Source organism: Musa acuminata, chromosome BXJ2-2 (assembly GCF_036884655.1).
Source record: "Musa acuminata AAA Group cultivar baxijiao chromosome BXJ2-2, Cavendish_Baxijiao_AAA, whole genome shotgun sequence".
NCBI lineage: Eukaryota > Viridiplantae > Streptophyta > Magnoliopsida > Zingiberales > Musaceae > Musa > Musa acuminata.
In genome coordinates this window covers 740,839-764,159 of record NC_088339.1, presented here as the reverse complement: position 1 = coordinate 764,159, position 23,321 = coordinate 740,839, and the positions used below count along the sequence as shown (strand labels likewise).

Sequence of the window (23,321 nt, the reverse complement as noted above, 5' to 3'; positions counted from 1 at the left end):
CTAACAGTTAGCGAAAGAAAGGAAAAAGGTATGAGATGTATGACAGTGGTTTGGGGAATTAGTGTGCTAAAGTGGTGCCACTAACAACGTCGAATATCCGCTAAAGGTACCAAGATGTTCCATCATGTGAGTTGCACACGTTGAACCTTCCGGATGCCTACATGATGTTTCCAATGACGATGACTTTGCTGAAGATTTTTTCCGAAACTAACGACATTTATTGTACGCAAATCCATGGACCGTAAACTGAAGACTCATCCTCTTTTTCTCTAGTCAAGGAAGGAAGTCCATCCTTGAAACTCGATGGCATGGAAAGGGATGTAGTTAGAGAGGAATTTGGGGATTAATAATAGATAACAATACGATGACCAAGACAATCACATCGGTAGCAAATTAAAGAATGTTATTTATAGGAAACAACCTGAAAAATATGCAGGTAAGATTCATCAATCCAAATAATCTGTATAAGGGTTTTGGTAATGCTGATTTCAATACATATGTAAGCAAATCAATCTCTTTCAAAGCGAAGAGATCTAAGATTGATTGGATTGGCCCATCGAAGTAAGGAGGAATATGAAAAAGAGATTCCTCATTCCAATATTCAATAGGAAAAATATACAGATGAATCCAACGTAACGTATGAGTTGTAAATATCACCCCAAATGCAGCATCCGCATCCATATGAAAACAGGAGAGAAAAAAAAAAGAAATCAGATTTAAGATCCATGAATTGGGGAGGGACTTGAGAAATTTCTCTTCTTGGAAGAGCATAAAATTGATAGAGGAAGATTTGATCTTCACAATTGAAGATTTATGCAGCAAATATCCTATACTGCCCGTAAAGGGTGATGATGATGATGAAGGATGGAGGCCCGAGAAATCTGATAAGGAATGGTCGAAAAAGATGATACATGGGATCAAACAAACTTGCCTGGATCTGAAGGTTTGGGCGGCACGGAGGGAGACAGAGCAAGGGGGAAGTGGTCCTCGCTTCTCTTAACCATCACGAAAAACAAACTCCTAACTCTTAATAGAGTATCTTCAACATAATGCTTGATGAACTAGCGAAAGAATTAGGCTAAATTAATTGCTTGCTATCTACATCACGGTCAGCATATCAAAATATCGGTTTTTTCCTAAACTAACATTACGTAAAAACAAATCACTGAAGACATGCGTCTTCTCGAATCTCCATGTTGGCACAACCAAGGTAAAGAATGCAGAGAGAGATCATACTGGACATGAACAAGAGCAAGCAATCATAAGGATTCTTCAGGCCAATGCCGCAACCACATGCATATTTCATCCTTGCAATGGAGTTTCCTGATCCCTCCGTAGAAACCGGTCGTTTCATTCCCTTTCCCTTCTTCATGATTCTTCCTGCTCACTGTTGCCCGCCGCCATCTTGATCCAGGTGGGTATTGTTTGAATTCTAGTATGATCGTATCTTTCAATGCAACACCCAATCCATAAATTGCCAAGAAAGTAGTCAGAGGATGCAATCATTCAACCCATATAATCTTATGTTGTATGCATGTTAGAATGCATCCCATGAAGGAAGCAGGAGTGATCTCTTTAGGTTACTTGAGATGATATAAAAGATGAATGTAATTTTGGGATCATCTCACCACTTAGATTACAAAGGCACTGCTGCTCATCACCATCGCACGAGTCCAGATGACCAATGACTCCATACCACCAACCTGCAAATGGAAAGAAACAGTAACTCACAGATTTCATGATCTGACATATGACAAAGAGGAACTCACCACAAGGGAACTTTTGGCTCCTCCTCCATTGGACCTCAATGTGATCTCCTGGGCTCAATTCACTTAAGCACTCAGAGACATGGATTTCATGGGGAGAGATATCCACAGGAGGAACCCTTACTCTGTTCCACGAAACCCCTTCCTCCTCCTGTACAGCTTTGCTTCCATGTGGATAATACCTATGCAGAAGACTCCATCTTGAATGAAAGCTACATAATTTCTCAGCAGAAACAGAGCAGTGTGGAGGAGTTCGCTATGCACCTTGCGTAGAAAGTGTCAGAATGGCGATCATATCTAAGCTCAGCATCGTAGCAAGACAGCACAAACCCCACATTTCCATTCTGCACAAATCCTCAACGATGAGCAACTCCAGAAGAGAACAACATAGCATCAAGAATACTTGGTACCTCTCTGTTGCAGATCTGTGCAGGTACCCAAAGTCTACCACTCTCCAGTGCTGAATACCAACTCATTGTCACATCTGCCGGCGAAGTGTTATTGACGATGTTAAGCCTTCTATCTGCATCCGAGTTGGACCTGGAGAAGAGGTATCCCATCCAGTTCTTGGGCTTCGTGTGTTGGACGAGAGTTGCAGAACCCAAAGCGTGCTTCCTCGAAGCTGCATAGGACTCCCACGCCCTTCGTGCCGCTTCGCCCAGCAACCGACCCCATTTCTTCCTCATGTGGTTTTCCCAGAGATGATCGCTCCTGCACCTGTCCCTCAGGCACCTAGAAACGCACGCCACCGTCACCAGCTCCTTCGGCGAGAGCTTCTCCAGAATGCAGTCCAGAGTCAACTCAGGCAGATCCAGGATATTCGTCCCCCTCTCCGCCGTCCTCTCCTCTGAACCTTCACTTCTTGGAGCACTCTTCTTCCTGCTCGTGCTGGCCTTCTTGCAAGAAACACTAGTGCTAACTCTACAGCAATTCTTCATCAAATCGATCAGCGAGCACAAAAGTTCTCGACAGATGAGCGCAAGTAACAGTCCCAGTTCATACGCCCATGGAGGGAGGAACTTGACAGGGGGTGAGGCCTTGGACATGACGAGCAGCAAGGAGAAGGAAAGTCACAGGAGCTGAGGACAAAGAGAATCGATGTAAGATGTATATAAATCCTGCAAGGAATCTTCTCCTTGTACAAGAAGTTTGTTCGACATTACACGGATAACAAAGATGTTGCACAGATAGATGCCATGGGATTAGGATATCAGATTTATCTGCAAGGAAATCTTGGAATCTGCGAACTCGAGGAGCGGATTGGGATTGTTGGGAGTAGCTTAAATTAGGTGCAACTATCAACTACGATCGGGAGGTTACCAACTTTGCGTATCACAAAGAAAAAGCCAAGCTATTAAAATAACTGGGGGAGATGGTGAGTCTTTGAGCTCCAAATGAAGTTGGGACTCTTTCCTTTCAGATAAAGAAGAGGAGATGGAGCTGAACAGGAAAAAGATCTCAGCTCCAGCAGGAACTCCTTCCCACCAAACTAGTACCAACCTTTAATTCCTGAGAGAGAGAGAGAGAGGAGAGGGGTCAGACACAGGTTCCATTGACTGAACACCATCCCCCTTAACCTCCTACGGTGCTCATGATTGCGTGTCTTGGAGCTTTCATTTAGGTTACCTTACTGGGTATGTTTCACAATCAAGCTTGTGTCTATGTCTCGATCAACAATAAAAAGGTGTCCATGGACACAATCAAGCTTGTGTCCACGGGAGGTAACGTGCATCATGATAGAAGAAATCTTTATCTTAATTATTTCTTGGCATGTGGCAGCACATTCAGTACGGAGAGGATATGTCTCGATCAACAATTGAGTCGTATAAATCCTAATATAAAATATTTAAATAATATATTTTTATTTTATATTATAGAATATTTTTTCATTGAATTTATTATAAAAATGTTTATCAATTATTACTGTTTAAGTGTCGGAATTATATTGAGAAATAAATTTTATCTTAGTTTTCGTCAACACTAGGTTAGCCGTTGAGACCCCACATTAGGCTTATGTAATTATATATATATATAGAGAAAGAAAAAGAGAGAGAGAGGAGGCTTATGTAATTATAGATATATAGAGAAAGAAAGAGAGAGAGAGAGAGAGGAAAATAAAGTGAATCAATCCTAGGAGCATCATATTATTAAATCCTCTTGCTTGAACAGAAAATGATCCTCTAGTTATTTTTTTATTTACTATAGATAAAGATACGGATGAGACAAGTGCGGAGTGCTTCCCTTATTCTCGTCTTATCCCAATTCATTTTTTATTTCATTCATCATTTACATGGAATAGGAATAGAGACGAGGATAGAAAATCCATTAGAGTCAAGGAACTTAGGTACTCAATATTATTCTAATTAATCTATTTTTTTTAAAAAAATAAAATAATTATTAAAATTAAATTAATAATATAAAATTTATAAATAAATAATAATGGTTGAATGTTGAATCCAATCCTCCAACACATAGGTCATGGGAAAAAGGGTGTTAATATTATTTCATTTAGTTTAATTAAATAAAAAAAATTACTCGTAAATTAACTCTCAATCAACTCAACTAACACTCAATCCAATTTGATTTGAATATGGTGAGCTAAACATTCAAGCCTACTAATTAGGCCGGCAAGGATGAGTACACGGACAAGATGAGGAATATGCTATTAGTCCCCACTCAATATTTGTATAGGTAATAAAAAATACCCTTATCCATACTCCATCCTCATTTATTCTCCCATTCTCTTCTTATTAAAGGTGGTAGATATAGTTGACATGTAAAGACTAATTTTATACTCTATTTTATCTTGTTTTTAATACATGTTGTTATCAGGAACAAAAAAAAAAGAGAACAATTAGTGTATAGAGTTGGGGCACTTACACTAATCCACAATTATAAGAAGACAAAGAATATATAAATAAAAATTTATTTTAAAATTAAATGCAACACATTTCATATTAAATTTAACTCCACTTGCAACATAAGGGTCTAATTGCATGTATATATTGCAAGTGACATATTTTTAGGCCACTAAACACTTATAATATGCTCTTTATAATAAATTATCCTGCAATTGATCTTTCAAAATGATCAACCCAAGCTCAAGGTGAACCACCCAATTCAAGTTGAAGGTTGCCCAAGGCTACTGGAATCGACCCTCAAAAGTGGCTAACCCAATCCCAATTGAAACTCAATCCTAAAGGATTGCCTAAGGCGACTCTAAATGATCCTTCAAATTGGCCAACCTAAGCCTAAGTGGAACCCAATCCAAGTTGAGGATTACCTAAGGCGATTGCAAACGATTTCCAACCAAATTGGCTAACCCAGGCCCAAGTTAAACCCGATCCAAGTATTGTCTAAGGGGATTTCAATTGATCCTCCAATTTGGTCCACCCAGGTACAAGTTGAACTTGAACCAAGTTCAAGTTTGCCAAAAGCGATTGCAATCGGTTCCTCCAACTAAATTGGCTAACCCGAGCCCAAGTTAAACCCAATCCAAGTACATGATTGCCTAAGGCGACTGCAATCGGTCGTCCAAATAGGCCGAGTCGAGCCGAAGTTAAGCCCAATCCAAGTTTAGGGTTGTGCCTCCATTCGTCTTCTAGAACCGTCATCTGAATTGTGCCTCCGGCTCGGTTTTCCCTTCGGCTTTCGTCTTCCCTCGTATACCCTCCTTCGCTCTCGCGCGCTGCAATGGCTTCCGGCGGCGCTGCAACGAACAACAACAACAATAGCGTCGTGGTCGCCGCTGCCGCTGCCGCTGCAACACCGACCGTGGCGGTGGAGTGGCACCTAAGGCCTCCCAACCCGAAGAACCCCATCGTCTTCTTCGACGTCACAATCGGGTCCATCCCCGCCGGCCGCATCAAGATGGAGCTCTTCGCCGACATCGTCCCCAAGACCGCTGAAAACTTTAGGTCTCCCTTCTCTTTCTGTTGATATTTCTTAGGGATACTAAATGAAAAGGATACGGACTCAATTTGGTGATTGGTTTATTGGCTTTGATGGCAGGCAGTTCTGCACTGGAGAATACAGGTAAGCACCATCAACTTTACGGTTGGTTGTAAGTTGAGAGATTTCAAGTGCGAGACTTGTCTTAATTTCGAATTATTCTGTGTTCTTTTTACAAAATGTGGACTTTCTGGCTTATGGTAGTTGATTAATATGGTTGAGGTCCAATTATTCTAAACTAAGTATTTAGGCTTCTAGATTAATTGGGTGAAGGGTAGTTGGGTTTCATAGACAACTTATTGCTCTTTTGGAGAACTAGGAGATGAGATTGTGCAGGCCATCATTTGCGGTTCTAGGGCTGTGAAATCACTACCCACAGCTTAATATGTAGATGAAGGGTTCAGACACATGACTCAGAGAAAAAATATTGAGGTGGACCCCCGTGGGGGATACCTGTTGAGATGTCTTTGATTTATACCATATTATGAAGATATTAAACGTGGATGTTGCTCAAGGAAAAAGAAAAGAAAGAAGATACAGTAGTTGAAGAATACCTTTGGGTTGTTACTCAAGCAGAGCCCAAAAATTTTTCATCTTCATCAATATTTACTTTGCATTGTCTTATCTTAAAACTACAGATGTTCTCGTTGATGTACAGGTGTATATGTATGTATCAGTTATTTATCTTTGTATTGTATATAAGGTGCATATGTGGTGAGATTTATTCATTTAAACTTCATCTGAGATGACATAAGTGATCTTATTTCTCTTTGCTTTTGTTGGCTTAACATCATGAACTCGAGCTAATAGTTTCTTGGAATTTGGGTGTTACATTCTTAAACCTAAGATTGAAAAAGCTTGTAGTATCTTTGACCTTAGTCGATTACTAGCTTTTTCTTGGACTAAGCCTTGTGGGTTGGTTCATGTTTGGGAGCCTAAATTTAGCTTCGATCAGTATTGAGTTAATATGAAATTAGTCAAGTCATTTTAAATTTTATACTACTTGTTCAACTTGGAATAAACTTTATTAGGACTGACACTTCATCAATAACGGCTAGGTTGCATGAAGATATTAATCCAAGCCTTTCCAGTCTATATGGATACATCTTTGTTTGAGTACTGAAAGTCATGTTCACCTAATTTGGTGACCAGCAGTTAACCTAATGCCAAGCCTCTCAGGTTGGTGCCATGTTCCTAAATTAACATGATTTTGGAGTGGTTAACTAGTAGAAGTTTTAGATATGCTTATTATGAAGGAGAAAATGTAAAAGAGCAAAAGAACTGATGGAAAACAGGCAGAATTGACCTAGGCAAAATTACTTTAAAAAATTAGTAAATATTAAAAATATTATGTGTTTACAGAATAAGAACATCTGCAAGCCTATGATTTGGAATAATTCTATGATTTAAGGGGTCAGAAGCCAAAATATCTGTTAGATACCATTACCAAGCTACTATCACATTAGGAAAACCAACTTTGGTTGATTGTCATTCAGATCCTCAGAAACCAGGTGAAGTCAGGTTCATTGAAAATCAATATTCATATATCCAATTACATCTGTGGACTTTCTACTCAAGTAGAAATCTAGACATAAAAACCAGCATTTTAGTGAAAGCACTTTTAGAGTACATGGTGGCCTTATTGCTAGTCTGTTGTTTGGTTCAAAAATGATATGTAAAATCGTAGAGGAAGAAGAATATGAGGGAAAAAAGTTTGAGTGATTTGCTTCAAGCGGTATGCCAAATGAACACAATTATCTCTTTTTATTTCTTAAGTGACTTGTCTAGAAACATTTCAATGAACTCCTTTGTCCTATAGGCACTTGCAATCAAGTTTTGACGAAGTTTACAGAATGCTAACCATGTTTTGGTCGTGAGAGACAAATTAATTTGGGAAAATATTCAACTTTAGAATTTAATTGCCTTCTATCTTTTGACCTATGAGATTTCCTACTAAAAAACTCATCGAGAAATTTTGAACTATTTTTTAGTGCCTTGGATGTTATATTGCACTTTTAACTTCTATGGTTGGTCAAATCAAACGTGAAACTTGGATGATGCTTATTATCAAATGAGCTTACATGAATGTTAAGATATCTTTTTCAGTTTATTCGAGAGTTCCTGTCCCTTCTCTATGCAAATCCTTTTCTATGAGTTGAGGGGAACCATGACTCTTCTCAAGCCTGACACCTTAGTTGGAGTTTCTCTTTCTGCTGCTTGGGCTTGGAAGCATCTTGCTATTGGTAATAATCGGGCATGTGTTCATTAGTACAAATTTAGTAATCTAAGGACACTGGGACACTTACACTCAACAAGTTTCTATATTTCAATCCATGCAGCCATCTAGGTAGCCTAGAGATCATCTGTATATTGTGAAGGTCGGAGGGCGTAAAACATATTGAAAGGGTCAACTCAAGTTAGGGTAGGAACAATATTGACTTTTATAACTAGTATCACCTTTTCTTACATCATGATGTATTCCTTGCACATAAAGTGCATTATGTTGTTAAGAACCATATCGTGATAATGTGTTGCAGAAAGGCGAACTTACCAATTGGTTACAAGGGATGCCAGTTCCATCGCATAATTAAGGACTTCATGATTCAGGCAGGTGATTTTCTGAAGGTAGGTTTCTTAACTTTAATTCTTCGAACATCATTGCAAGTATTATTCACACTTTATCTGCAGCTAAATGTTAAATTTGCGTTCTTAAGATTAGTTTTATCATTTGTGATTTTTTCTTTTATCTCTGAAACAAGACAGCTATGTTGAAGTTTATGCTAGTTTTTTTTTTTTTTTTTGAGATGCACACTAATGCAACTTGGATTTTTACAATTGGACAAAATTTGGTTATCAAAATAAGTAGGACCAATCTTGAAGAGGGAATGTGTGTATTACAACTTTTTCTACATTAGAAACAGAACTGACAGTATAATTGAAGTGGCAGAAAATATTAGAAATGCAAATCAAGAAAATTGGGATCAGATTGAAGAGGATATTGCTGAGACAATAAAAACAAGATAATTTAAGTGGATATGTCCGGTCATTTGTTGTATGAACAACATATACCCTTTGATCTTGAATGTTTTATGAGAGCTACTAGAAAGCATATTTTTGGCAGCAAATGCCTAAGAATGTTGATTGATGAGTGTATTTTGAAAATAAAATATGCTCAAGGTTGCATATTTAATAAGTCTTAGGTAGTACCTTTTGAGTATAAAATGATAGAAAATTGACCAAGGTAGTAGATGGCAAATGTCTACTATAATCTTTTCTCCATATCTTATATGATGATGGATGAAATGGTGGTAGATGGAAAATGTGCGGCTTGCAACGAAAAGAAAACAATAGTGTGTTTTCTTTTCACGTTCTTAGTCTTTTCTTTGATCTTCTTCTAGTTCCCTTCATTCCCTCTTCTCTTGCTACTTTTGAGGCTATAAAATTGGAAAATTGGCCAAAATCGGTCATCAAGGATTGAGTTTAATCATGCTGTTTTCCAATCATTTCCAGCCATACAGCTGAAAGATCTTCTGAAGTAGGATTGGTCTTGGACATACTAATATGGGTCTGCTATATCGCATTGGAATCAGATGGCATTGTGAACTATGCAAAATAATCCTCTATATGATGACTCGTGCTGCTTACTTTATCTAAGAAGCTCTCATCTTATTTGACAAGAATATGTTCATGATTTTGCAGGGTGATGGAAGTGGATGTGTAAGTATCTATGGGAGCAAGTTTGAGGATGAAAATTTTATAGCAAAGCATACTGGTCCTGGCCTACTATCTATGGTATGTAGTCTTATGCAGCTCTTATTTTATTAATTGCTCGAATTTTGTTGGTTCTTTCTGTTTGGATCTTTTTGTCTAATTTATAGGTTTTAATAGTTCTTCCTTTCTGTTCATTTATTTTTTTTCAGAGTTCACATTTTGTTGTTCTTTTCTTTTAGCTTATTTATTGCATATAGCAATTGTTAAATAGTGTAGCACGTGTGTCATGTGCAATGTGTTTACTATGCAGTACTTTGGTAGGCTTCATATTCTGACTGACCACTTATAAATATTGAATAAAGAATTTTGTATGGTTAACTTGTTTAAAAGGCTTGTTGAGAAAGTCGTTTTATTAGAGTAGCTTCTGTGTCTGGTAACTGTAATTCTGTCATTATTGATCACTATGATTATTTGGTATTTGCTGCTAGTAGTCATATTTACTGTGCGGTCTCATCTGTAGAGAGTTAAAAATCTTGGTAAGATTGTGTAATTTTTCTCCTTTCACTTTCTTAGAGTGTCATTAACTATGCAGTTCATCTTCAACAAAGGAACCTGTTTGGTGCATTTTCAGCTTGTAGGCTTCACTTGCTATGTAACAGCTTGGCATAACTTTTTAGACCAATGCAACTCCACATGCAATTAACTTCATTGCTGTACTCATTAGTATCATAATTTTGCAGGCAAATAGTGGAGCAAACACTAATGGTTGTCAGGTATTTGTATGTCTTACTCCACTTCAATGATTTCAATATCTCCGATTTAAGACTTAGCAAATTATAGGATAGAGAATTTAAAAAGCTAAATCATAGAAAACACCTTTTATTTTAGCAAATTATAGGATTGAGAATTTAAAAAGTTAAATCATAGAAGACACCTTTTATTGAGGGTAAGCTTCAACTTCTGCTTGACTTGTTCCTTTAAATTGAGACTTGAGAAGGTATTTCTGCAAAACGCATGTCTTTTCCACTTCCGACCACTTCTTATTTGGTTTCTTGTGCCTGCAGTTCTTTATTACATGTGCAAAATGTGATTGGCTAGACAATAAGCATGTAGTCTTCGGGGTAAGTTTTCTTTTTCTCAAAATTATTTCAGTTGCTCCAATAGTTGGTGTTTAAGCACAGAAAAATTGATGAACGAAGCCTTAGTATTACATGGCATTAGTATTACATGGTGCCAGTCTTACAAAGCGCAGTGGTTCACATTACTCGAGCTCTTCAGTGAATTTTATCATCACAAAACGAGATCAATTTGAACTAAGGTCTTAATCAGTTTTTGTTCTCCATTGCAGAGGGTTCTGGGAGAAGGTCTCTTGGTTGTTAGGAAGATCGAGAATGTTGCTACTGGACCAAACAATCGTCCAAAGCTCGCGTGCCTCATATCTGAATGTGGAGAGATGTAGAATGTATTGAAATTTGTCTACCATTTATCCGAAACTTGTAGAGATCCGGTGTTGAGAATGTCAGGTTGGTGTATGTATCTCACTACCGACAGGAGAAATATTTAATTTTTCGCAATGGCACCAACCAACCTACAGCAGCCAAGTATCATGAACTTAGCCTGTATGCTATTTTGCTTCTGTGTAGCTTCTACCTGAACATGTCTAACAACTTTTTTTTCTTTTTTGGGTGTGCCGAAGTTTCCTGATGTCATAATTATGATAATCTGATTGGTCTTTGACATAGCCAAGCTTTGATTTTCTCGGTCTTTTATTGGATAAGGGGATCAATTAATTGGAAAAGATTTAATTAAAATGTATTTAAAAATATTGTTTTTTTAAATTCTACTGACTCCTTTGTATGCCTTCCCATCTCTTATTGTATCCTTGCATTCTTTTGTCCCTCCCCCTCCTGCCCTCCTTTTGGTGCCGTCTCTATCAACGGTTAAGGTTTATTTTAGCGTATGTAGTTTTAATCATAAATTACTTAATTTTTTTATAATTTATTTATGTTTAAAATAATTTATATATTTTAAAAATATAGCTATAATTTTTTTCTATCAAGTTCGAGTTCTTTCCATCAAGTTCGAGTTAATAGATGTTAGAGTCGATTTACGTTGTATGTTGATTCATAATAAATTATTAATATAATGATATATATAATTTAAATTTTAAAAAATAATTAAGGTTTATTTGTATATAAAATAATTTTTATATTTTTAAAAATATAATATATAAGTCTTTCTTGTTAAGTTTGAGTCAACAATCATTAGAGTTTGTTTACGTAACTTAAAAAGATCAATATCCATATTGTTGAGGAAGAGGAAGCAACGGAGTCCATGGTAGTAGATGAAGGCGGAGAGGTCGAAGGCGGAGGTAAGAGAGAGTTGGACCATCACATTGTAGGCACGACAGGTGGGGGCACAAGAGAGGATAAAGTGGGAGACGGTGGGAACGAAGGCGTCCAGGAGGAGAAAGAGGGATCAAGAGACCATTGTGTGTCTAGCGTTGGATTGGTCAATGCATATCCACCTGATGCAGGACCGAAAGCTAATGAGCCCGTTGTTAGCGTCGGAAATGCTGCGTGCGTACGATGCCCTATTATGCAGTAGCGGCTCGGTGTTACTGTTGGTGATCGTTTCCACGACAATGCCTTCTCTCACCATTGATGATGATCTCATTTTTTTTTTTAACTTAAATTACATATGTCGTTATATTAATAATTTATTGTGAGTCAGTATATCATGTAAAGAGATTCTAATATTTGTTAACTCATATTTGATGGTAGAAGCTTATATATTATGTTTTTTAAAATATAAGAATTATTTTAGACACGAATAAATTATAAGGACTAAGATGAACGTTAACCCTAAGACATATGATCGAATTAAGGATGTGGTGGAAGCCATCGCTACACCAAGTTCATCCCAAATGGCCTAGCTTTCAGATTCAAGTTCCTGCTAGCAGCCGGAGCCATTGGATGTAGTATCATGGTAGCGAATGATCGTCCAAGATTATTGGTGAATCGGGGGATTGGTATGGTTTGTTGGAAGTTGGAATACTTATAGTGAGAAGGGCCATAAGAGCATGAACTCTACACTAGATGGTGGCAGGGGAGAGGGTAGGGTTGCAGAATAGAGCAGGGTAGGGGAGTGAGGTGGAAATGATAACTTTTAGGGTGAAAGAGGAGCATTCGGGAAGGTCACTATCCTCAAAGAGCTAACGACCCATGTGCTATACATTGAAGAATTGCTAATAGACTATAGATAATCCCAATAAAAAGGAACGAATAAAAGAAAATGTGGATTGATGAGTCAGTGACAAAGCTACCAATAGAGTTGGAGAAGGGAAGCAACGTGTGATGTTTGAGAGCCAGGGGGAGACGGTTCCGGAATTTCAAAGTGAATAGTTTGATCGTAAGAACATTGATATTCCATCCGATCATATCAATTCTTAATAGGTATAATGCGTATTTATCATGAAGTTATAGAGCCTTAGTGATTATTGTTGAGATTAGGATGGATGAGATTAGCACCAAGACAAATTTGATGTCACGCAATCCCAAATCACTCATGGTAATATTGTTCCAATTGATTAGTCAATGTCCCAAGAAGAATCCATGGTATCAATATTAACTCCGATAAATTAGGCACAGGATCAATGGTTGTTAATTTGGGGGTTCACTATATGATGGATAAAACACATATCATGTAATTATATTATATATATATTTATATCTTTTTGAATCTTAGATTTTGATGATTAAATCAATTAATAAGTTTATTAAACTAATATGCTTTTAAGATAGGTGACATAAGAAATACTTCAATCATTGACTTGGATCATCGAAGGGTCAACTATCGAGTAGGAGAGTTGGATGTTGCATTGAGAAATTATCATATCGAAAATTAGACATCGAGTCGAAGGATTGGTCGACATGCTGGAGATTGAACTTTATGTTATAGATTCGAGCATCATGTCGAAATGATCAAATATTATGATAAAAGATTGAATGTCATAGGAAAGACATGTTAGTGGAATGAATGATATACTAAAAGAAAGAGCGATGTGTCGAAGGTTTAGACTAAGTGTCGAACGATTGGATAATATGTCGGAAGAGTGTACGATATGTCGAAAGATTCGTAAATATATCAGATATATGGTTCATTTGTCAAAGTCTTGATCAAGATCATTTTAGGCCAATTTGAGTTGGTATTAAGTTGAAACAATGCCAACTTATCAAAAAACCTATTGGGATTAAAGTTAGGTCGAATTAAACTTGTTAGAAGCCAAACAAGTGGCCTAAAGAAGGCTTGGGTAGTGGTACTGCTAGGGCCAAGTAATAGTACTACATGAGTTAGTTGATAACCACTATTTGTGCTTGTTAGCCTTTCTGATGGTGGTATTACCTCTAGCGATAATAGTATCACCTTCTTAAAGCCTTTTGGGGCCTATAAATACCTTTGGCTTAGTTGATAAAATATATATTCATAAGTTTCTGAAGTATATTAACTCACTTTTTGAGTATTATTTAAGTCTCTTCCTCCCTCTTGAGTTTAGTTGTGATACTAAGTTATAGGAGGTGAGAGATCTCTTATAAAAGTATAAGTGTGAAGGTTCTCTCCTAAGCCTATTAAAAGGAGAAAAGATATAATAAGGGTAATTGATCTTTGTTAATTAGAAAGAAGATCGATAGTAGAAGTCGGTAATATCGAGGAAAGAGAAATCGGGAGTGGACATAGGCCAGTAAGATTAAACTATTATAAATCGGTTTATATTTCTTCTCTTGCTTATGACTTTTGTTTGTGATTGCTTATGATCGTTCACTTTGCAAGGTTTTCTCATTTAGAAGAACACTTAAGAGAGAGCAATCAAAAGAGATACTCAATCACACATCCTCTCATATTCAATGGGATAGATTACACTTATTGAAAAACATGAATGAGAATATTTTTACTTTATATGAATATTGATTTATAAAATATTATCGAATTTGATTTTCAAAAATCTTTTAAATGGATGGATGAATGAAATGATTTTGGAAAGAAAATGTTTTCTTTAAATACTAAAGCTATGAATGCTTTATTTTATTATTTAAATAAAAATAAATTTAATTGAGTTGCTACTTATGACACTATATATAATATTGTTGAATCTCAGAGTTTGATGATGAAATCAATTGATGAGTTTGTGATCTAATCTGTGTTTTGAGTGACGTAGGACTAGCTTCGATCAAGGAGCGATAAATTAATTAAAGTAGGAGGAATTAGATGTTGGACCGGAGTGAACATGTCAGAAGATTGGACATCAGGCTGGAGGATCGATCGACGTGTCGACAGAAGGCTTCATGTCATGAATTCAAGCATCGGGCCGAAAGAGCGAATATTGCACCAAGGAGATCGGAGTTATAGAGGTCAATATGCCGATTGGGCAAAAGGCCGCCAAAGAGGACGATGCGCCGAAGGATTGGACGAAGCACCGATGAACCAATGACATGTCGGACAAAGGATTCATGCTTTGTAATCATTTGTTTAAGATCGAAGTAGTTTAGGGGGCTAATTGAGTTAGCTTTTGGTGTAATCTTACTAACTCAATTAGGGACCAATTGAGCCTTAATTAGGACTAATTTGGGCTCAATGGGAGGCCCATTCAATGGCCCAAAAGTTGGGTCAAGTGGTGGAATCACTTGTGAGTTGAAAAAATAAAAAAAACTCGGTCTCCGAGGCTGTTAGGCTGTGGGACCGCCCAGTGACAATGTGTCAGGCGGTGATACCACTAGACTGGGTGGTGGTATCGCTAGATTGAGTGGTGGTACCGCCCAGTTTCAGGCGGTGGTACCGCTAGACTAGGTGGTGGTACCGCCCAATGTCAGGTTGCAGATGGTGGTACCGCTCGTACCCCGAAATCTCAGGGATTTGAGTTTTAATCTCCAAATTTGAATCCATTTGGGGCCTATAAATACCCCACTCTTTTTTAGCAAAGCAAGAAAGTGAGTTGAAAGAAAGTGTCAGGCGGTGGTACCGCCCAATGTCAGGTTGCAGATGGTGGTACCGCTCGTACCCCGAAATCTCAGGGATTTGAGTTTTAATCTCCAAATTTGAATCCATTTGGGGCCTATAAATACCCCACTCTTTTTTAGCAAAGCAAGAAAGTGAGTTGAAAAGAGGGAAAAGAATCCTTGAGTAAAAATTGTAATATCTCTTGAAGAGTAGAGTCCCTTCTTCCTAGTATTTAGAATGTTCTTCTAAAGGGAGAAGAGAGGTGTAAAGATTCTCTCCTGAGCCTGTCGAAAGGAGAATATAGTTATAAGAAGGTGGTTGGTTTTTGCTTATTAAAGGAAGACCGTTAGTAGATGCCGATGGCCTCGACGGAAGAGGAATCAGGAGTGGATATAGGTCATGACGACCGAACCACTATAACACTCGGTTTATATTTACTTCTTGCAATTGACCTTTACTGCAAATTGTCTTACTTGCTTTACTTTCTCATTACACTCTTCCATACGTTTTCAAATTATCTTCTGAGATCGGTTTTTATCGTACGAAGAAATTTCAAACCGATATTTTTATCCGTTACACTAATTCACCACTTCCCCCCCCCCATCCCCCCCCCTCTTAGTGCTGACTCGATCCTAATAGTTAGTATCAGAGCCAGGTACTTTTCTCATTTGGTTTAACACCTAAGAGAAATGACTATTTTCGGATTTTAAGAGAGTCATTCTATCATTCATCCTCCTATGTTCAATGGGATATACTACACTTATTGGAAAACTCAGATAAGAGTTTTCTTACTTTCGTTGAATCTCGATTTATGGAATATTATCAAAAATAGATTTCAAAAGTCTTCTTTTCGAATGAATGATTGGAATGATTTGGAGAAGAAGACTTTTTCTTTTAATGCCAAAGCTATGAATGCTTTATTTTGCACCTTAGACAAAAATAAATTTAATCATGTTTCTATTTACGAAACTGCACATGATATTTGACACACACTTGAAATTACATACGAAGGCACTAATAGAGTAAAAGAGTCTAGAATAAATCTTTTGATACATGATTTTGAATTATTTCGAATGGAACCAAGTGAAACTATTGTTGACATGTACACCCGTTTTACGGATGTCATTAATAGTTTAAAAGTACTTGGTAAATCTTTTTCTAATCTTGAACTTGTAAACAAGATTCTAAGACCTCTTTCTAAAAATTGAGATCCAAAAGTAACCGCAATACAAGAAGCGAAGGATTTGAACTATTTTTCACTTGATGAACTTATTGGGTCTTTAATGACCTATGAAATGATTTAAATGACACATGACGAACTTGATAACAACCATCCAAAGAATAGGAAGAATTTGACACTTAGAACTCAAGAAGACCACTCGAGCGAGAGCTCAAATGATGATGACTTTGAACTATTAACAATAAAGCTTAAAAAGTTCATGAAACAAGAATAAAAATATAAAAACAAACTTAAAAAGAACAAAACTACTTGTTATGAATGCAAGAAGCCGAAGCACTCCAAAGATGAGTATATAAAACTGAAGAAGTTGCTAAAGAAGAAGGAAGCACTCAAGGATGAATCGAGTACATTCGAAGACGAGGAGCAAACCAACAAGGGCAAGGTGGCGACCTGCGCTTTGATGGCTTTCGTCAACAAGGTAAGTGACTCAATCGAATATCTTTTTCCTTACCATGAAATTACTTAGTGCTTTTCATGATTAGTTATATATATATATATATATATATATATATATGATCATGACAATTGCATGTTTTGTAATAATACTTGCACGTCAAATAAGATTAATTCTTTGTATGTTATAAGAAACAATTATGTGTATCTTGATGATTTTGTATTGCTTTTAAGTTTTAAACATGATGGATGATTTTTATACGAAAAACTTGAGCATACTTATATGAAATCAATCACATAAAATAAAACACATAAAAAGGAAAATGTATTATCATTGAAATCAAAATGATAAATCAAATCACTTGTTTAAAGAAGTATTATGTTTAATGTGTTATATTTTTTGTTATGATGATTTTGATGATGAAATTTATTTTTTGGTTTTAATTAATGATGCATGAATTTGACATAAAAGAAAACGACATGCATGTATGAGATCAATCACATAAGTTGAAACAAGAAAGAGGAAAGCATTTTTCTTTAAAATTTTTCAATTCCTACCTTATCGAGTTTTGAGGTTGATGAATCTATTTTTATGAATCTCTTGGACTATGAAAATGATTTTGATGATTTAAATTTGAATTATTTTTATCCAAATATTTTACATATTCTTGATATTTATGAATCAAAATCTTATATCTCCTATATTTCTTACTAAAGAGGAGATCTATGAAACTAACCATGATCTCGATAAATATGTTTTGAAACTTTATGTAAATCAACATCATTCACCATGATTCTTTTGTTTTATTAAAGAAAATATTTATCAAAATGAATCATGATTGGTATCATTGCTATTTGATCTCCTAAGATTTCATTTTGATTATTTAAGAGGAGATTTATTAAAATAAATCATGTCTTTTGGTATTCACGAATTGATCCTTCTTGATCTTTCATATCAATAACTTTCATATCTTTCATATGACTCCTTTGTATTTATGTTATGATTAGAATATTATTGCAAAAGAAAGCAAAAAGTGCTAGCCTTAATGTTAAACTTAGGCATGTTAAATTCTTGATTTCTCAAAATTTGATACTTGAATCAAAATCCTTGTTTTCCTATATTTCCTTTTGTTAAAGAGAATAGTTATGAAACATGATTTTTCTCTTGATTTCTCAAAATTGATGACTTAAGAATTCCTTTGAAGATTGCCTTGTAATTGATCTCTTAAGATTTCTTTTTACTATTTACAAAAAAAAGACTTATTAAAATGAATCATGACTTGATCCTTCATTATCTTTGATAGTGATATCTTTCATGATTTTCATTATGTATAATTCTTTTATATTTATGGTTGTATATATTATGTGATGCTTAAAGAATTGATGTAAAGGAAAATGAATTACACATTTGTGTTATTCCCTTCTTTTTGCCAATGACAAAAGGGGAGAAAGAATTGCTAATGTGCACATCTCAAAAGAGAACTAAAATTTGTTAACTTGCACAATTCAAGAAGAAGCAAATCACTCTTGCACATTGCAAAGAAAAGCAAACTTACTAGTTTGCATGTTCTAAAATGATGTAAAACTTACTATTCACTATCTTGCATTATGTTTCAAAAATTTGCTAACTTGAACATTAAAAGAAAATATGCTATCTTGCACCTCTCAGTAAAATTTTTTTTGCTAACTTTTATATCTAAAAAACTTGCTAGCTTGCATGATGATATATGATGTTTCAAAAACTTACAATTATGTTTATAATGCAATGATTTAAAATTATATCTCAGTAATTTGATAGTTGTACTTCTCCTTTTTGTTGATAATAAAGGAGAGAAGATATGATGATGATGATGTATAAGTTATGATGATAATCATGCATGGGATGATGTACTTGGATATTTTGATTATGCATGATTTTATGTTGCATGCAATGATATGATTAATTGGTTTTTTCAATATTCATGATGCATACAATGATGAAATGCTCTTAATTCTATGAATTTAAAGTTATATCACTATGTCATATTGATAGGGAGAGTTTAGTTTAAACTCTGTCATCAATTGGTTGTCATCATCAAAAAGGGGGAGATTGTTGAATCTCGAATTTTGATACTGAAATCAATTGATGAGTTTGTGATCTAATCTACGTTTTGAGTGATGTAGGACTAGCTTCGATCAAAGAGTGGCAAATTGATTAAAGCAAGAGGAATCAAACGTTGGATCGGAGTGAACATGTCAGAAGATTGGACATCGGGTTGGAGGATCGGTCGACACGTTGGCAGAAGGCTTCGTGCCATGAATTCGAACATCAAGCCGAAGGAGCGGATATTGCGCCAAAGGGAGTGGACATTGCGGAGGTCAACATGCCGATTGAGTAAAAGGCTGCAAAAGAGGATGATGCGCTGAAGGATTAGACAAAGCACCGATGAACCAATGACATGCCGGACAAATGATTCATGCTTTGTAATAATTTATCTAAGATTGAAGTAATTTAGGGGGTTAATTGAGTTAGATTTTGGTGTAATCATGCTACTCAATTAGGGACTAATTGAGCCTTAATTGGGACTGATTTGGGCTCATTGGGAGGCTCATTCAATAACCCAAATGTTGGATCAGGTGGTGGCACCGCCAAAACAAGCGGTGGAACCGCTTATGAGTTGAAAATCCTAAAAAACTTAGTCTCCAAGGCTGTCAGGCAGTGCTACCGCCCAATGTTAGGTTGCAGGCGATGGTACCGCTCGTATTCCGAAATCTCGGGGATTTAAATTTTGGGCTCCAAATTTGAATCTATTTGAGGCCTATTAATATCCCACTCTTTCCTGCTTGGCAAAGCAAGAAAGTGAGTTGAAAAGGGGAAAAGAATCCTTGAGTAAAAATTGTAATTTCTCTTGAAGAGTAGAGTGCTTTCTTCCTAGTATTTAGAAAGTTCTTATAAAGGGAGAAGATAGGTCAAGAAAGGTGTAAAGGTTCTCTCATGAGCCCGTTAAAAGGAGAATAAAGTTGTAAGAAGGTGGTTGGTCTTCGGTTATTGAATGAAGACCGTTAGTGCATGCCGATGGCCTCGACGGAAGAGGAATCGGGAGTGGATGTAGATCATGACGACAGAACCACTATAAAACTCGGTTTGCGTTTACTTCTTGCAATTGACCTTTATTGCAAACTGCCTTACTTGCTTTACTTTCTTATTACACTTTTTTGTACGTTTTCAAGTTATCTTCCGAGATCAGTTTTTATCATATGAAGAAATTTCAAACTGACATTTTTATCCACTGCACTAATTCACCCCCCCCCCCCTCTTAGTGCCGACTCGATCCAAAATTAATTTTTTTATTTATAGTTATGAATTATTTAAAATGAAGCCAAATGAATCTATTGATGACATGTACACCTATTTTATAGATGTTGTCAATACATTAAAAGTTCTTGGTAAAAACTATACTAATCTTGAATTAATGAGTAAAATTTTAAGGTTTCTTCCTAAAAGTTAGGATCCAAAGGTAATAATAATCTAAGAACTAAAGACTTGAATAATCTTCCTATCGAAGAACTCATAAAATCTTTAATAACTTATGAAATGATATACAAAACACATAATGAAGAAAACAAAATCCTTCGAAAGAAAAGAAAGGATATTACTCTCAAATCCAAAGAAGATTACTCGAGTGAAAGCTCAAATGATGATGATAAAGACATCGACATTTCTTATAAAAAATTCAAAAAGTTTGTGAGAAAAAATAAGACAAATATTACAAGACAAGAAGATAAGAATAAAAGTGAACCCAAGAAATATGCAGTCATATACTACGAGTGCAAAAAGTCAGGATACTTAGAAAATAAGTGTTCACAATTGAAAAAGAAGACATCAACCCAAAAGACGAAGAAAGCGCTCAGAATTACTTGGGATGAATCAAGTGAGTCAAAAGTGAAAGAGCAAATCAATGAATAAGAAGTGACATTATATTTTAATGACTTTCAACGATAAATTACTTGAAGCATTTCATGATTTATATGATGAAGTTCAAAAAGTTCATAAAAATTATAGTTTGCTAAAAAGGGATCATGTCTCACTCGTTAATGGATTTGATGCATTGAAAAATAAGTATGACAACTAGATGTCAACATCTTATACTTTTTATATTAAATGTGAAGATTTAGAATCATTTAATCTTGAACTTAAAAATGAGTTAATTCAAAAATCACTAGAATTGCATGTCTAGAAAAATACAAAGAATGACTTGCAATGAATAAAAAACTAGAACATTGCTTAAAGGAGTCTATTGATAGTAATGATGTAATAAAATCACATAAAAAGAATAACATATTATTATGATAAACATTAGAAAATTTTAAAATTAAAAATAGGTCACTTAATATGATTCTTGCTAAACAAGGTTTTGTATTAAGAATAAAAGACATTGGCTTCACATACTCATACACATCCTAAAAAGCTAACCAAGTTTGTAAAAGGACCTATATTACGTACTCATACACATCCTAAAGTTAAATATAACTTTTGTAAAAAGTTTGGTCAGTATAATAACACATGCTCTCCTAGGAAATATAGTTATCTTAAACTAATTTGGATTCTTAAAGGAACCATAAGTGATTTAAAGTCAAAAGACAAGAAAGGTAAATCTAACCATGAATGACCCAAAACTAAATGAGTACATAAAGCAAACACTTTTTTCTTATAGGTATGCTTTCAAACAAGAGATACGAGCAAAAGATGATATCTTGAAAGTAGAATCTTAAGACACATGACTAGAGATTTTACAAACTTCTCAAAACTCATTAGCCAAGATGGAGGATATATTATCTTTGGAGACAATAATAAAGGAAAAATAATTGGCATTGGAAATATTGATAACAAATCAAATCTCTTGATTGAAGATGTACTTTTGGCACAACTTAATAAGCATCGACCAATTTTGTGATAGAGATATAATGTTAAATTTGAATCTCATGTAGAAATTTTATGAACTTCTCAAAAACTAGCCAAGATGGAGGATATATTATCTTTGGAGATAACAATAAAGGAAAAATAATTGGCATTGGAAATATCGATAACAAATCAAATCTCTTGATTGAAGATGTACTTTTGGTAGATAACTTGAAACACAACTTAATAAGCATTGGCCAATTTTGTAATAGAGATATAATGTTAAATTTGAATCTCATGCTTGCATTATAGAAATATCAAGTAAGAACAAATCTATGATAGCCTTAAGAAGTGATAATATTAATACTATTGATCTTGATGATTTTTGTAATGTAACATATTTTTTGGTTTTGAATGATGATGCATAGCTTTGACATAGGAGACTAGGACATGTAATTATAAAATTAATTTTATAAATTGAAACTAAGAAACTTATAATAGGAATGCCAAAAATCAAATTTATTAAAGATAAAATTTATGATGCATGTCAATTAGAAAAACATATAAGGAGTAGCTTCAAACCCAAAAATTAAAGTGCCTCTAAACCATTACAACCAATTGACATGGATTTATTTGGACATATTGATATCACAAGTTTAGGAGGTAGTAAATATGCTTTTGTGATTATTGATGACTATAGTAGATATACATGGATATATTTCTTAGCATATAAAAATGACTGCTTCAAATATTTTACCAAGTTTTGCAAATGAGCTTAAACTAAAAAAGGTTTTATAATTTTTTCTATGGTGGTGAATTTAAAAATCATAATTTTCAAGAATTTTATAATTTGAATGGGTATAATCATAATTTCTTCACTCCAATAAATTCACAATAAAAGAGAATTGTTGAGAGAAAGAAAAGAAACATACAAGAGATGACAATGCCCATGCTTAATAAACATAGTCTATCCAAATACTTTTAGACCAAAGTTATTAATATGATTTGCTATGCCATAAATAGGATTCTTATAAGACCTTATCTATCTAAAACTCCTTATAAATTGTAGAATAATAAAAAGCCCAACATCTCATATTTTAAAGTTTTGGTTACAAATATCTTATTTTAAATGATAAAGATACCTTAGAAAAATTCAATGCAAAATTTGATGAAGGTATTTTTATTGAATATTCTTCTATCTCTAAAGCTTATCGAGTTTTTAATAAGAGAGTCTTAGTTATTGAAGAATCTATTTATATTATTTTTAATGAATCTCTTAAAGCTAAAAAAAAAATTTGATGATAATTTTTAATTTGATAAATTAAATTTGAATGAAGATTCTTCTCCCCAAAGCAACTTGGATATATTTACTTCCTAAAAAACCTTA

General features: G+C 35.0%; 2 protein-coding genes across 3 annotated transcripts; one reads left to right on the top strand and one right to left on the bottom strand.

The window, feature by feature from the left end:
- Window positions 1–1,211: 1,211 nt before the first annotated feature.
- LOC104000727 (F-box protein At2g32560) lies at window positions 1,212–3,265 on the bottom strand. Of its 2 annotated transcripts, none has more exons than XM_009422843.3 (5): window positions 2,177–3,265; window positions 2,031–2,110; window positions 1,770–1,948; window positions 1,629–1,703; window positions 1,212–1,447 (listed from the first exon to the last, which is right to left on the bottom strand). In XM_009422843.3, exons 1-5 carry the CDS (start codon window positions 2,810–2,812, stop codon window positions 1,260–1,262), a joined length of 1,158 nt encoding a protein of 385 aa, XP_009421118.2. In that variant the 5' UTR covers window positions 2,813–3,265; the 3' UTR covers window positions 1,212–1,259. The 2 variants fall into 2 exon arrangements, with proteins under 2 accessions (XP_009421118.2, XP_064950876.1); XM_065094804.1 differs by having other exon boundaries at window positions 1,212–1,432.
- A 2,091-nt stretch (window positions 3,266–5,356) lies between these two features.
- Window positions 5,357–11,064, top strand: LOC135605105 (peptidyl-prolyl cis-trans isomerase CYP22-like). The gene is made up of 7 exons (XM_065094805.1): window positions 5,357–5,683; window positions 5,778–5,801; window positions 8,255–8,342; window positions 9,417–9,509; window positions 10,169–10,201; window positions 10,493–10,549; window positions 10,777–11,064. The coding sequence occupies exons 1-7, from the start codon at window positions 5,460–5,462 to the stop codon at window positions 10,885–10,887; spliced, it is 630 nt and encodes a 209-aa protein (XP_064950877.1). The 5' UTR covers window positions 5,357–5,459; the 3' UTR covers window positions 10,888–11,064.
- The last annotated feature ends 12,257 nt before the right edge of the window (window positions 11,065–23,321 follow it).